The 15,802-nt window shown below is 47.4% G+C and overlaps 2 protein-coding genes across 8 annotated transcripts in view; both read left to right on the forward strand.

The window, feature by feature from the left end:
- Positions 1-7,802, forward strand: part of TMEM209 (transmembrane protein 209) — a 41,234-nt gene extending 33,432 nt beyond the window's left edge. For 3 of the 6 annotated variants that reach the window (XM_058190630.1, XM_058190632.1, XM_058190636.1), the window contains one exon: positions 136-803. In XM_058190630.1, the coding sequence (XP_058046613.1) occupies positions 136-482 (347 nt within the window). In that variant the 3' untranslated portion in view covers positions 483-803. Of the gene's footprint in view, positions 1-135; positions 805-1,466; positions 1,565-3,258; positions 3,333-7,347 lie in introns of those variants that run through there. The other 3 variants (XM_058190634.1, XM_058190631.1, XM_058190633.1) reach the window with 3 other exon arrangements.
- Positions 7,803-13,043: 5,241 nt separating this feature from the next.
- LOC131202073 (uncharacterized) overlaps positions 13,044-15,802 on the forward strand; it is a 60,974-nt gene continuing 58,215 nt past the window's right edge. The window contains exon 1 of one of the 2 annotated variants that reach the window (XM_058190628.1): positions 13,044-13,291. In XM_058190628.1, the coding sequence (XP_058046611.1) occupies positions 13,198-13,291 (94 nt within the window). In that variant the 5' untranslated portion in view covers positions 13,044-13,197. Of the gene's footprint in view, positions 13,292-13,534; positions 13,693-15,802 lie in introns of those variants that run through there. The other variant, XM_058190629.1, reaches the window with a different exon arrangement.

Raw genomic sequence — 15,802 nt, forward strand, 5'->3', positions numbered from 1 at the left:
TGTGGGTGCTCCAACAGTGGAAGTTTTTAAGGACAACCATTTGTCTGGAATGGTATAGCGTTTCCTGCTTGAGCAGGGGGTTGGACTAGAAGACCTCCAAGGTCCCTTCCAACTCTGCTATTCTGTACATGATAGGAGTCTTCCAATATTTGAGGGGCTGCCAGAAAGAAGAGCTATTCTCCAAAGCACCAGAGCGCAGGATGATAAACAGCAGGATGGAAACTCATCAAGGAGAGAACCTGGAGTTAAGGAGAAACTTCCTAACAGTGAGGACAATTAACCAGTGGAACTACTTGCCTCCAGAAGTTGTGGGTGTTTCATCACTGGAGGCTTTTAAGAAGAGAATGTCTGGAATGGGAGAAGATCTGCCCAATCAGGGGGTTGGACTAGAAGACCTCCAAGGTCCCTTCCAAGTCTGTTGTTCTGTTATTCTATTCTGGACCACTGATTCTCCACATAGACCCCATAGGGAGAGGTTTTAGCTTGCTTGGAGTACAGTGTACATTCATCAATGGAGTTCTTGGAACCTTTGGGGTGATAGCATTTTATGTATAACCAGCCGGACTCCCACCAGTGTATTCTGTCTTCCTTCGCCTCCTTCCGAGTGATGGCTTAATTAGCCGGCACTATCAGCTCTGGCAGCAAAATAGCAAGCGTATGCCAAGTGTCTCTGTTATCTTCCTCGACGCCGATGAGTCACCCAGGAACAAACTTCAGCTCTTAGTTAATCAGTTGATTTTGCCTGCTACGAAGAGGCACAGCAGCTCTTGCTGCCATTATATCCTGTGGGGTGTGGCTCCATGACTCAGCACTTCCTAGCCCTGCCCCACCCCTGCTTCTGTTTTTTTTTTTTTTTAATTTGCATTTATATCCCGCCCTTCTCCGAAGACTCAGAGCGGCTTACACTATGTCCATTTGTATATTATATACAAAGTCAACTTATTGCCCCCAACAATCTGAGTCCTCATTTTACCTACCTTATAAAGGATGGAAGGCTGAGTCAATTTTGGGCCTGGTGGGGCTTGAACCTGCAGTAATTGCAAGCAGCTGTGTTAATAACAAACTGTCTTAGCAGTCTGAGCCACTCAGACCCTTGACCCTTGTTCCCTCCTCTCCTGCCTACGAAACCTAGGGTCCAGCCAGGCCTGATTGCCATCAGCTGGGTTTAGAGGCGTGGCCTGGGGGTGGGGAAAGAGTCAGGGGACAGAGGCCTCGTTATCTCTTCCACCCGGCCTGCCTCTGGCTCCTGGAGCTGATCCAGGGAAGCCGATGCTCCTGAGGTAAAGTCCTGATGGCCCTTCCCCCTCACTTTCCAAGTCACTTTCTGGCAGGAGGCCGGCTCGGGGGGGACGCAGACACAGCACAGTGGTAATCTGGATGGCATCTCATTCCGTATTGCAGTGGAATTTCATTTCCATTTTGTTGAACCGGGCTGTTGAACGGATGCGGATTCTTCTCCTTCACAGATATGTCGAACGAGAATTTGTTCTGCGTCTATCAGAGTAGCATCAACCCTCCTCATTATGAGCTGATTTATCAACAACAGGTCTACAATCTTCCTAAGGTAGGAGTATTGTCGCTTCTCCACGATTTTTCATGAACGGAGCGGTTGCATGATCATGCGGGGGCCACCACCGGTGAAGATTGATAGGTCTCTGGGGTCCCGGGTGCTCTCTGAGCTTGGTTGTTTCCTTTGTAGACGTTTCACGACCCGACTAGGTTATATCATCAGTGCTAGAAGGGGGTGGGATTTCTAGTTACTGATGTTAGCTACTTGGGTTATGAAATGTCTGAAAGAAAACATCCAAACTCAAAGAGCACTAAGGACCCCACATTCATTTTCCTCCTCCCCGCCTCCCTTCTTCACTCCATAAACCCCACTCCCTTCTAACACTGATGAAGTTCCCTAGTTGGGTCACAAAACATCTTCAAGCAAAACCCCAAGCTCAGAGAGCCACCAAGGATCCCACAGTCCTCCTCCTCCCCATCCTCTCTGCAAACACCACTCCCTTCTAGCCCTGATAACGTTGCCTAGTTGGGTCATGAAATGTCTGCAAGAAAACCACCAAGCTCAGAGACCACCAAGGGCTCCACATTCCTCCTCTCTTCTAGCCCTGATGATGTTACCTATTTGGGTAATAAAATGTCTGCAGGAAAACAACCAAGTTCAGAGAGCATCAAGGGCCTCACAGTCATCCTCCTCCTCCTCCCTTCCTTTCAACCCTGATGATGTTACCTAGCTAGGTCATGAAACGTCTGCAAGAAAGCCACCAAGCTCAGACAGCACCAAGGACCCCACGGTCTGTTGTGACCGAGGCCCAAGTACTGATTACCAAACAGAATTCAGTCCTGAACAAACTTATTTTATTAGAACAGCTGAGAATTAATTCATTCTCAGCTTAGTCTAAAACAAATTCTTCATAACCTGTCCCTCAGCCTTATCACCAACCTTTTATGTCTTTGGCAACCTGCCAAATGCTTCTCTTGGCAAAAATTCCACAAAGTTCAAGAGAGGCTGACAAGAAGCAATGGAATCAATGTTGCTTTTCTACAAAACCCAAGGTCTCATTGCTGTTCTTTTAAGCCTTCTGGGAGGGGCCAATCATCTCCTGGCCTTACTCCAGAGTCGTCCCTTTTGCTTTAGCTGCTCTTGCCTTCTGGCAGCTCTTTGCATGCGTGCACTAGGAACAGACTCCTCCTGTTCCTCTGCCTCTCTGCTGTCCATCTCTGGAGGCTCCAGAGTCCACGCATCACTCCCAGATGGCCCTGGCCCCATCTCTGCCTCCGACACAGAGTCCTCATCCGGGCCTTCCCCAGCCTCCAGGACTGGCCCATGGTCCTCCCCAGCCTCCTCACTGTCTGACTCCGTTGCCAGGTTTGCGGGCTGCTGGCGGACCACAACACGGTCCTCCTCCTCCTCTCCACAAATGCCACTCCCTTCTAGCACTGATAATGTTACCTATTTGGGTCATGAAACGTCTGCAAAGAAACCCCCAATCTCAGAGAGCACCCAGGACCCCGGGGTCCCCCTCCCTACCTCTGTCATACCCATTAGCAACGTTTCTCAACCGTGGCTGCTTTAAGACGTGTGGACTTCAACCCTGACACTCTTTCTATCATTCTTTAGCAACGCCAAATAGTTTTGGGTAAAAACAAAACTAGGCACCAGGGAAGGAGAGAAAAAGCACACACCTTGTTGCAAGTGTAAATTAGTCGGGTTCTTTACCTGTTCGCCTTCTTTTCATCCCTCCTGTTTAGGGCAGAAACAACCTCTTTCACACGTTGCTTATGTTCCTGTACATCATCAAGACCAAAGAATCGGGAATGCTTGGGTACGTACGATTATTCGATATATTTCTGTCCCCACAGCTAATACAGGTAATCCTCAATTTACGACTGCAAAAAAAATTCATGTTTGCTGAGTGAGAAATTTGTTGAGTGGGTTTTGCCCCGTTTTACGATTTTCCTCGCCACAGTGCTTAAGCGAACCGCCTGTTGTGGTTCCCGCCCCCGAACCTGGCCCCATGTCCGAAAGTGCCTTGGAGCCGGGCCTGCTGCCAGAAAGTGACTTGGACAGTGAGGGGGAAGGGCCATCAGGACTTACCTCGGAAGCACGGGCCTCCCTGGCTCAGCTCCAGGAGCCAGAGGCAGGCCAGGTGAAAAAGATAACGAGGCCTCCGTCCCCTGACTCTTCCCCCCCCCAGGCCACACCTCCAGACCCAGCTGATGGCAATCAGGCCTGGCTGGACCCTAGGTATCGTAGGCAGGAGAGAAGGGAACAACAGAAGCAGGGGAGGGGCAGGCCTAGGAAGTGCTGAGTCATGGAGCCACATGAGCAGCAAGAGCTGGTGTGTCTCTTTGTATCAGGCAAATCCACGGATTGACTAGAGCTGAAGGTTGTGACTCACCAGCATCTTGGCAGCTAACGAGGGCTCTTGGCAGACGCTGATTCTTTTGCTGCCAGAGCTGATAAGAGCCAGCTAATTAAACCATCGTTCGGACAGAGGCGAGGAGGACATAACACCGCCACCGTTTATATATATATATATATATATAGGGGCCGGTTTAGCTCTGCCTGGTAAGGCCTGTTATTAAGAACACAAAGCCTGCAATTACTGCAGGTTCGAGCCCGGCCCAAGGTTGACTCAGCCTTCCATCCTTTATAAGGTAGGTAAAATGAGGACCCAGATTGTTGGGGGGGCAATAAGTTGACTTTGTAAATATATACAAATAGAATGAGACTATTGCCCTATACATTGTAAGCCGCCCTGAGTCTTCGGAGAAGGGCGGGGTATAAATGTAAACAAAATATATATATATATATATATATATATATATATATATATATATATATATATATATATATATATATATATATATATATATATATAAAAGCTTTTTTTTTTTTGTTAACAAACATACACAAACAAACAAACAATGCATTTTTTCTGAACAAAGTATTGGCCGAGTCACAAATTTGTACAGCTTTTAGTTATCTCCCAACACAATTTATATAATTCACTCTTTGCCATAATATTCTTTCTTTCGAATTTTTCTTTTCTTTTCCTTATCTCTCTTATATATCTAATCTTACCATTCGCCCTGATCTCTAATCAATTTTTCTCTCTTTTTTTTCCTCCTCTCATTGCCTCCTCCAAGTTAAAACCCTTTAATTTAAAATCAATCATTTTTCTAATATTTAATCCTAATTCTAAATCATCCTATTCAAATATTTTCCCATTACTCCATTGCCACAACATAATATAGTTTCAAACGTTTTCCCTAAATTCCATTACTCCAATCACAAAAATTAATATTCATACAATTTTACATATATAACCATTCCTTTTCCATTTCTTCCTTTATCAACCTCTCCAAATACTACAATCAAATATCTTACTACAATTCACTTAAATATATAACATGAAAATCATTCATTTCTTAATCTTCACAATATAATTTCAAATGTTTTAGCTGATATTCTTTTATAATTCTAAGTAATTTTCCTCTTCCAATCACAAATATTAATGTTCATACCATTTTACATATATAACCCAGTTCCTTTTCCATTTCTTCCTTTATCCTCTCCAAATACTACAATCAAATATCTTACTACAATTCACTTAAATATATAAAACATGAAAATCATTCATTTCTTAATCTTCACAATATAATTTCAAATGTTTTAGCTGAGTTATTCTTTTGTAATTCTAAGTAATTTTCCTCTTCCAATCACAAATATTAATGTTCATACCATTTTACACATATAACATTAAAGTCATTTGTGTCTATTTCTCATTTCCCATTGTTTTTTTTAAAGTAACCCCAATTTTCCATTGCTTTTTCAAATATATATATTGTTTATATCTGTTCATAGTAAGCCATAGTCAAAAACTGTTAATCTTCATAATACAATACAATTTCAAATACTTTAGCCGAGTTCCATAGTTACAATGAAAGACATTCCAAGTATTACAATCTCATATATTGAACTTACTAAAATTCGTATATATTTACAAATCTTACTTCAATTTAACCCTGATCTATAACATCGGCGGACCAGTGTGCAATCCTGCAGCTCAATTTGTGTGAGCGGTGGGCCAACACATACACAAGCGCTCACCGGTCCAATGCGCTCAAAAGTTGTGCTGCCCAGGTGTGGGTTCCAGCCAGCCACTCGCAGGGCCCAATTCCGAATAGGCCACCGCCCGTTAGCGGGCTGCAGTCCGAGAGTTGTGGGCCCCTGATCTACAACTAAACAGATGGCTTTTTCAAACTTATTCTTTCCTGATAGTTCTCCCCAAAAAAGAAATCAATGTGATTTTTGGTGCATAACAAGATTTTAAAAAACCGGTTACCAAACAAGGGAAATATTATACAACAAAGAAGAAAGAAAGAAGAGAGGACTAGAGCAGGGGTCTCCAACCTTGGCAACTTTAAGCCTGGAGGACTTCAACTCCCAGAAGCAAAGCTGGCTGGGTAATTCTGGGAGTTGAAGTCCTCCAGGCTTAAAGTTGCCAAGGTTGGAGACCCCTGGAATAGAGGGTAAGATAGAGGAGGTGAAGGAGAGAGAGGGATAGAATAGAATAGAATAGAATTAGAATTAGAATTAGAATTAGAAATAGATAGAATAGATAGAATAGAAATAGATAGAATAGAAATAGAATAGAATAGAAATAGAATAGAATAGAATAGGATGGAGGGAAGGAGAAGGAGAAGGAGAGGAAGATAAGTTGGGGGATAAGAGTAGGAGAGAAGGTGAGAAAGGAGGGAAAGAGAAGAGGAGCGGGGGAGAGGAAAGGGAAGTAGGTACGAGGAAGGAGAGGAGGAGGAAGAAGGGAGGAAAGGAGAAGGAGGAGGGAGGGAAAAGAGGAGAAGGCGGCTTGTTGTAAAACGGAGGGAAAGAAAGGGTAGAAGAGCAACTCCAAACGCAATTAAAATGTTTTATTTTTGTGCTTTCTTTAGAGAGAATATGTATGATTATCTATGAATAAGAAAATGTACATTTACAATATGTGTATAAGAAAATAAAAAAATTATTTAAAAAAAGATTTAAAAAATAGAGCAGCTGGTGAAGAAAAAAAATGAACCTTGGGTCTCTGGCTCTGAAATTCATCACACACTTCTGATTTTGCATGGTGTTGTGTCTGCGGGCCCCGAACCTGGGTTCCTGGCAGAGAGTGACTCAGAGAGTGAGGGGGAAGAGCCGACAGGGCTTCCCTCTGCAGGACCTTCCTCTCTGGCTCCGCTCCAGGTTCCAGAGGCAGGCCAGGTGGAGGAGGAGGAGCTGACACGGCCTCTTTCCCCCGACCCCTCCTTCTCCCTGGCAACGCCCCAAGAGCCAGCTGAGGAGGATCAATCTTGGCTAGATGCAAGGCAGCGACGCCGAAGGAAACGTGCGCAGCAAAGGAAAAGGAGGGGCCGGCCCAGGCAGTGCTGAGTCACAGAGCCACACCCCACAGGGTATAAAAGTGGGTGGACCTGCCATTGGGCTTCGTGACGGACAAAAAACCTGACTTTTGGAAACTTTGGCTGCTTTATTGCGAGACTAAGGAATTGGCTTCTGGATTTCTGTTTATTTCTGAACTCTGGGTTGCTCCAGCAACGGACCGCAGTTGCACTGAAGAGATAGGACTTGGCAGGCAATCTCAGGTTCGTTGCCAGAACTGATATCTGTAGTGGGAATAAATTGCTGGCAAATATAGTCAGTTCGCGTGTCTTTTGGGCTGTGGTTGAGGGGGACAGAACACACGGTTTGTTTCTAGCTGGCGAGAGAATTTGTGAAATCCTTGTACTCCGGCGAAGGTTTTGTCAACTAATAATAAAGGCTGTCCTTTCTCTTCGCAGGCGAGTCAACCTCGGATTATCTGGCGTGAACGTTCTCTGGATTTTTGGAGACTAGCTGATTTTTTTATTTTTCCCCCAGCCACGAACTCTTTTTAAACTCCGAGAGGAGAAATTCCATCCCTTGGATGAGGATTTAGCTCCGAGATTGCACTGCCTTGAATTTCACTGCCATGCAAAGTGGGAGGTGCTTTATTTTTACAACAACGGAAGAGTCGACAAATCATATTTTTAACGCCGTTTCTGCGCGGGAGGTTTCAACAGGAGGAACGTTGAATTCTTAACTCGATGAACGGAATTGCTTTTTTTTTTTTTTTTGAAAATTTTGGAGGAACGACCTTAAATGTACTTCAGGATTGATTGCTTCTCTACAACCGATACTTTAAATCAGGGGTCTCCAACCTTGGTCCCTTTAAGACTTGTGGACTTCAACTCCCAGAGTTCCTCAGCCAGCTGGCTGAGGAACTCTGGGAGTTGAAGTCCACAAGTCTTAAAGGGACCAAGGTTGGAGGCCCCTGATTTAAATGATAACACTAATCAAAAAAAACAAACCCGAAAAGGATATATATATTAAAATCAGGATCCGTTTGGGTTCTCCCATTTCGTCTGTGGCTTTTGACGGCTCGCCCAGAAAACTTGTAGTGCATTTTTCTTCCTTTGTGTGCCGTGGTTTTAAATGAAAATATTTCTTACTTATGGAGCCGCCTTTTTAGATCTGGTTTCGCTTTGAGAACACTCCAAAACGTGATTTTAAAAACATATCAAAAAGGTCTTTTTGAACAGAATTGGGGTGGATTTTTTTTTATTATTATTTTTTTTGCAGGATTCTTGAAAAATTGAACTTCACGCTGTCATCTCATCAAGGATTCTTTCTGGGGGGGAAAAATAGATTTTTTTTCTTCCTCTTTGTAACTGGACAATGGAAGAAGAGATCTTGTTAGAATAATGTACATTTTTTTTTCAATAGCTATAACAGTGTTTCTCAAATTTAAGATGGGGGGGGACTTTCAACTCCCAGAATTCCCCCGCCAGCAATGCTGGCTGGGGAATTCTGGGAGTTGAAGTCCCCCTATCTTAAACTTGCCAAAATTGAGAAAGGCATACAACAATGTCGGCGAACCTTTTGGGAACGGAGTGTCGAAATGGCAATGCGCACCCATGCGGAGAGGGCCACTGGAAACTTGAAAGAGCAGTTCCCCAACATGCTGGCGCTCATGCACATGTGAAGACCAGCTGGCGGGCATCGATGCTCACACCAGAAATTGGAAGCGCAGCTTGCTGATGCGTGCATGCACAATAAGGAGCAGCTCTTTTGGTTTATGGTGCTCCCGTGTGCGCAAAGACCAGCTGTCCTGCACACCGGAACCCAGAACAGGAACAGATGACGGCTGGCATGCTCAAAGAGATGGCTGTGCGTGCCATTTCCGGCACACGTGCCATAGATCCGCAGTCACGGGCAAACAAGAATGCCTGCTCTACAAGCATTCACGCCCCTGAGGCTGCAGGGGGGGGAAAAAATACCCAGCTTGCGAACATCTTAATGGAAAATCCCGCAATTAATTTTCCTCCAAAATACACTCAGAGTGGAAAAATTAATTGCATCCTTTGTCACCCCGCAGCGAAAGTTTTAAAAGCTTTTACTACAGCGGCTGTGGGACTCCCAAAGGTCATCTTAATCTTGCCCGCTTTTCTTCAAAGCAAGTTTTAAAAAGGTGGTTTGTTGCTAATACTCCGCTGAAAGTTTAACAACTGCAATGGTGGTTTGTTTGTTTTTTAAATTCTTTGCTCTCCGTCTTAAGATGTCCTGTGCTACGAAACATCCAATTTGTGTTTCTCACTAGGTTGCATCCCGATTGTAAAGCAAGGCATTGCTCAAGCTGCCTTAACGCTGTTTGTGCGTTGTGTTACACACCAGTACAAGCAAGCTAGTGTGATATCGGCAGGGATGTGGCTTGCAGCTGGGGGAAATGCTATTTTGTAATTGTGGGTCTTCCTTGTCAGTGCCGAGATACTTGTGGGGGGATGTCTTGGTACTGATATTAAATGGAATTATTTTGGTTAATCTTGTCTTGACGTCACTTTGATTCCCTGATTTTCCAGCTGCTATTTTCTGGTCTTTATATCTTGTCCTCTTTTCGACGTAATTCAAAACAAGAAGTGAATTGCTCTGCCATCTTTAGCCCAAACAGGCGGTCCTTGACTTACAACCATTTGCTTAGAGACCAAAGTTACAACAGCTGTTCTGTCCCCCTCCCCACTTCACAGAAGACGCAGAGATACGCGTCCCACAATCCTTTATATTTGCAACAGACCTGATTTTCTGTAGTGAATGAAAGACTTGGCAGCTACAGTGCAAAGACCAGCCAAGTTCCGAGTTCTTTATCTCTTACGGAGACAGAAGCCCACGTGTCCAAGATCCGTTGCCAAGAGCTCACAGAAAAAAGCCTTTGCACAGTCCAGGCCTTTAACTCCCAAACGACCGATCTGCAGTTCGCACTTGGTAGCTTTTGTCCGTCACAAGGGCCAGATGGCAACTCCACCCGCTTTTATCCCCTGTGGGGTGTGTGTGACTCAGCAATCTCTGATGAGCCTGCCACACCTCTTCCTTTGCTGCGCACGCTTATCTTTTTGTCGCTGCCTCGGGTCAATCCAAGATTGATTCTCAGCAGCTGGAGCCTGAGGCGTTGCCAGGGAGGAGGAGGGTCCTGGAGAGGGAGGCCTTGTCGGCTCCTCCCCGTCACTCTCAGAGTCAACCTCCTCCATGAGGACAGGCTCGGGGGCCGGAGTCACAACACTAGCACTGAAAAAGTCACTTATGATGGGTTTTCACACTTAACGACCGTCGCAATATCCCCACGCTCACGGGATCAAAATTCGGGCAACTGGCATGTACTTACGACGGTTGTACTGTCCCGGGGGGGTGTGTGTCACGCAATCCCCTCTTGCGACCTTCCCAGCCGACGTCCAACAAGCAGTCAATGGGAGAAGCCGGGTTTGCTTAACACTGGCACGATTTACTTAACAACTGCAGTGGTTCGTTTAACGACCGTGGCAAAAAAAAAGGGTTCACTACTGTGGTGTTCACTTAATGACTGCCGTGGGGAAAAAAAGTCACAAAAACAGGTTGGTTTTCTGGGTGACCTGCCTTAGGATCGTTGGGACTTACAACCGTCGTTGGCAGGGATCCATTACGGTCGTAAATCGAGGATTACCCTGTGTGCTGCCAATTTGAACAGACATCCTGTAGCTCCAGGTGGCCAAGCCATAAAGGTTGGGAGACCATTCCTGGCAGTCCTCGACTTTCGACCATTTGTTTAGTGACTGTTCACAGTCGCAACAGCACTGAAAAAAGTACTTGGGGCCGTTTCTCACACTTACGACCGTTGCCGCATCCTCGTGGTCACATGATTAAAATTCAGACTGTCCTGGACTTAGGTCAGTTGCAGTGTCCCCGAGGTCACGTCATCCTCTTTTTGCGACCTGGCAAGGAAAGTCAACGAGGAAACCAGATTTGCTTAACGACCGTGTTCCTAACTTAATGGCAGTGATTCACTTAACGACCGTGGCAAGAAAAGTTGGAAAATGGGGCTAAAATCATTTAATAGCTGTCTCGCTTAGCAATGGGAATTTTGGTCTCTGTCGTCGTAAGTCGAGGACTAACCTGTAAAATCCAGCGATCTCATTCTTAGGTCTTCCATGTCTTTCTGCCCCACCTTAATTTTTTTATTAAAAAAAAGGCTTAAGTTCTTTATTTTATTTTATTTATTTTATTAAATTTTTATACCGCCCTTCTCCTGAAGGACTCGGGGCGGTGTACAGCCAGAAATAAAATACAAGATATATACAATTAAAACGAATTAAAATGTAGTAAAATTACAAAAACGGCTGATAGTTAAAATTAAATTTAAAAATTTTAAATATTAATAAAACCCCAATTTAAAATCAAACTATTATGCCAGTCCCGCTTGAATAAATAGATATGTTTTATAAAAGGGAAGATGGGATGACTGTAATTTGTGATGTGACTTGTTATTTGCGTCAGGAGATAAACGGCTGCCATAAGAATTATATCCAGATGGAATTTCCTGAGTTCTGTCGAATCCATTATCTATACATGAACTTTTAATGACGATGCCTCAATTTTGTTTACAGTAAACAAAAATTTTCAATTTTGTTTACAATAAGCTCCATGCAACTTTTTAAAAAGGATTTAAAAAGGGTTTTAAAAGGGGTCTCCAACCTTTGCAACTTTAAGCCTGGAGGACTTCAACTCCCAGAAGCTTTGCCGGCTGGGGAATTCTGGGAGTTGAAGTCCTCCAGGCTTAAAGTTGCAAAGGTTGGAGACCCCTGTTTTAAAATATAAGGAGCTGTCCATCTCACGGTATCTTGCAGTCCTCAATTTACAACCGAAATGGACGGTCGTAAGCCCTGATGGTTGCAAAGCCGGTCGCCTCCCCTTGACCGACCTGACCTTACGATCTTTTTTTTTTTTTAAGCGGCCGTCGTATAGCGAACAACGATCATCGTTAAGCAAATAGCTAATAAGGTTGGCAGGCAAAAGTGGTTAGCCTTTTTGTGTGTGTGTGTGAATTGGCTCGATTTATACACAATAAATCGAATGTATTAACAAATAAGATTGTTAACACAAATCGATTGGGCAACCGGGGGCATTTTTGAAGAAAAGTGCCCAAAAAAAAGTTATAAAACTTGGTCACGTGAGTGCAAACAAGAAATGCTGGCCAGTTGCTGGTGCGGGGAGGGGACATACGGTCACATGACTGTCCAAACTTCAGGTTATAAGTAACTTTGGAGGATTCTGTCGTAACTTTGATTTAAGCAACTGGTGGTCATATGTTGAGGACTGCTTGGTTCCAGACTTCTGGTTCGCACCGTTCAAAAAGAAAGACATTAAACTAGGTTAGATGGGGGGGTTGTATCAGAGCAGTTGTCACTACCTCCAAAAGTTGGTTAGTCTTATGCCCCAAACCTTTTTGCAACAAACTTCATCTTGGCTCTGCGGAAATAAAAGGGAGGAAAAGTGGATTTGGGCAAACGTGTGAAGCAGGAGTTGTCCAACCTTGGTCACTTTAAGACCTTTAAGGACTTCAACTCCCAGAATCCCCCAGCCAGCCAAACACCTGCAAGAAAGCAACCAAACTCCAGTCCACTTGAAGACCACCAAGTACTCCAGTCCTCCTCCTCCTCTCCACAAACCTCTCTCCCTGCTAGCTCTGATGATGTGACCTAGTTGGGTCATGAAACGCCTGCAAGGAAACCAGCCAAGCTCAGAGAGCATAAAGGACCCCTCAGTTGTTATCCTCCTCCTCCTCCTCCTTGCAAACCCCACACCCTTCAAGCCCTGATGATGTTCCCTAGTTGGGCCATGAAATGCCTGCAAGGAAACCACCCAGCTCGGAGAGCACCAAGGACCTCACAGTGCTCTTCTTCCTTCATCTTTCTCATTTTCATTCCTTCTTACTCTTACCCTCCCCTTCCTCCTCCTCCTCTCCAGAAACTGCCCCTCCCTTCAAGCCCTGATGATGATCCCTAGTTGGGTCATGAAACGCCTGCAAGAAAAACAGCCAAGCTCAGAGAGCCCCAAGGACCCCCACAGCCATTCCTTCCTCCCTCTCTCCCTTATTACTTCCTTCCTTCCTTCCTTTCTTCCTCCCTCCCTCCCAAACCCCTTACTTTCTCCTCCCTCCCTCCCTCATTACTTCCTTCCTTTCTCCCTCTCTCCCTACCTAATCCTTCCTTCCTTCCTTCCACCCTAATCCCTCCCTCCCTCCCAAATACTTTCTCCTTCCTTCCTTCCTTCCCTTCTACAAACCCGGCGACTCCTTCCGCGCACTGATGATGTTACCCAGCTGGGCCACGAAACGTCCCCAAGGAAACCCCGAAGCCGAGAGTCGCGCCCCCCTCGAAGTCCAACCTCTGAGCTGCGAAGGTGCTTCCTCTTCTCTCCGCTGCGTTTCTTTTGGGGAGGGGAGAAATGTGTGTGTGTGGGGGGCGGTGAGAAGCCCAGGTGGGGGCAGAGGAGGGTCTCCGGCTCCCCCCCCCCGCCTGGACCGGGATCCAGAAGTCGCCCACCTTGCTGGGACTTGCAGGGCTCCGCTCCGCGCGGAGGCGGCGCCTGAGCCACCCACCTACCCACCCACCCACGCCCTGCCTTGAAAGCCCCCGCGGACGTGCCTGCCTCGCCCGGGGAGCCCAGACCCGCCTCGGCTCCTTCGCAGCAGCATCCGCAGCAGCATCCGCGGCTCTGGGTCTCTTTCCCTCCGGTCATGTCCCGCGAGTGGGAGCTGGCCAGCCGTCACCGCCGCCGCCGCTCCGCTCAGGACGGCTACGGTGAGTGAGTGAGTGAGTGAGGGGCTCCCCCGGGCGCCCCCCTCTGCCTGCAGCCCCTGCCCCGCGGGCTCCCACACGCCCCTCCGCCGCTGCTACTACAAAGCCCGTCGGCTTTGGGGAGGAGGGGAGGGGGAGTCCGGCCCCCAAGACTGGAGTGGGGGGTAGGGGGTGGGATTGCGAGAAAAGGGGGGTCCCTGGCTAGCAGGCTGGGAGAGAGGGGAGGGGGAGGAGGGCAGCTGGGAAGGATGGGCATGGGAGTCCTGAACTCAGTTGGTGGGGGAGGAGGCTGGGAGGATGGGCATGGGAGTCCTGCTCTCCGTTGGGGGAAGAGGGAGGCTAGGAGGGATGGGCATGGGAGTCTTGCTCCCAGTTGGGGGAAGTGGGCGGCTGGGAAGGATGGGCATGGGAGTCCTGAACTCAGTTGGTGGGGGAGGAGGGAGGCTGGGAGGATGGGCATGGGAGTCCTGCTCTCCGTTGGGGGAAGAGGAGGCTAGGAGGGATGGGCATGGGAGTCTTGCTCCCAGTTGGGGGAAGTGGGCGGCTGGGAAGGATGGGCATGGGAGTCCTGAACTCAGTTGGTGGGGGGGGGGAGGAGGGGGGCTGGGAGGGATGGGCATGAGAGTCCTGAACTCACTTGGGGGGGCAGGAGGGACGCTGGGAAGGATGGGCATGGAAGTCCTGCTCTCAGTTGGGAGGAGGAGGGAGGCTGGGAAGGATTGGCATGGGAGTCTTGAACTCATTTGGGGGGGAGGGGGGCCGGGAGGGATGGGCATGGGAATCCAGCTCCCAGCTGGAGAGAGGAGGGAGGCTGGGAAGGATGGGCATGGGAGTCCTGCTCCCAGCTGGAGAGAGGAGGGAGGCTGGGAGGGATGGGCAGGGGAATCCTGCCCTCCCTTGGGGGAAGGGCAGCTAGGAAGGATGGGCATGGGAGTCCTGCACTCAGCTGGGGAGAGGGGGCTGGGAGGGATGGGCATGAGAGTCCTGAACTCAGTTGTGGGGGAGGAAGGAGGCTGAGAAGGATGGGCAGGGGAGTCCTGCACCCAGCTGGAGGGAGGAGGGAGGCTGGGAAGGATGGGCATGGGAGTCCTGCACTCAGCTGGATGGGTGAGGGTGGCTGGGTGGGATGGGAGTCTTGCACCCAGTTGGGAGGAGGGAGGTTGGGAGTCCTGCTCCCCGCTGGGAAGGATGGGCATGGGAATCCTGCCCTCAGTTGGGGGGAGGGCAGCTGGGAAGGATGGGCATGGGAGTCCTGCTCCCAGCTGGGGTGGTAGGAGGGGGAGAGTCCAAGGGTTTGGAAGAGTTGAGTTTTTCCTGCGTTTGGGGGAGGGGGGGCTTGGGGAAAGGTCTTTCTGAGCACACCCCGGGGTCGCTTAGGGCTGGCCATGGCGTGATGGGCAGGTGAGGGTCCCCCCAAATCCAGCCCTGAAGGAAATCTCATCTTGCACCCCAGAAACTACCTGCAGCACAAATGACAAGTTTGGAAAGCACATGAAGCTCAGAACTTTTCCTTGGCCTGCTTTGCGTTTCTGTTAGGATTGATTGAAAGGAGGAGGAGGAGGAGGAGGAAGAATATGCTCTCTGAGCTTGGTGGTTTTCTTGCAGATGTTGCATGACCCAACTCGGTAACATCATCAGTGCTAGAAGGGAATGAGGTTCGCATAGAGGAGGAGGAAGAGGAGGAAGAAATGGACTACGGGGTCCTTGGTGCTCTATGAACTTGGTGGTTTTCTTGCTGACGTTCAATTGGCAAACTTCACATCATCTCTGCTCTGTGCACTGATAACGTTACCTAGTTGGGTAATCAAACGTCTGCAAGAAAACCACCAAGCTCTAGGAGCACCAAGGAACCCCATATATTGATTGTGGAATGCTGTGTTTGGCTTTTATTGAATGTTATTTAGGTTCATGATTGGTTCTATCACATTTTAACCAGCAGCCATCCAGACTCATGTATATGAGAACAGACAGACAGTCATGTAAAAAAGTTGACTACAAAACCAAAATAAATAAAATTGTCTGACCACGGTCAGAAATGTTGAACCTCCTAAACCAAGGGTCTCCAACCTTGGCAACTTTAAGACTGGCTGGCTGATGAATTCTGGGAGTTGAA

Source organism: Ahaetulla prasina, chromosome 7 (genome assembly GCF_028640845.1).
Source record: "Ahaetulla prasina isolate Xishuangbanna chromosome 7, ASM2864084v1, whole genome shotgun sequence".
Taxonomy (NCBI): Eukaryota; Metazoa; Chordata; class Lepidosauria; order Squamata; family Colubridae; genus Ahaetulla; species Ahaetulla prasina.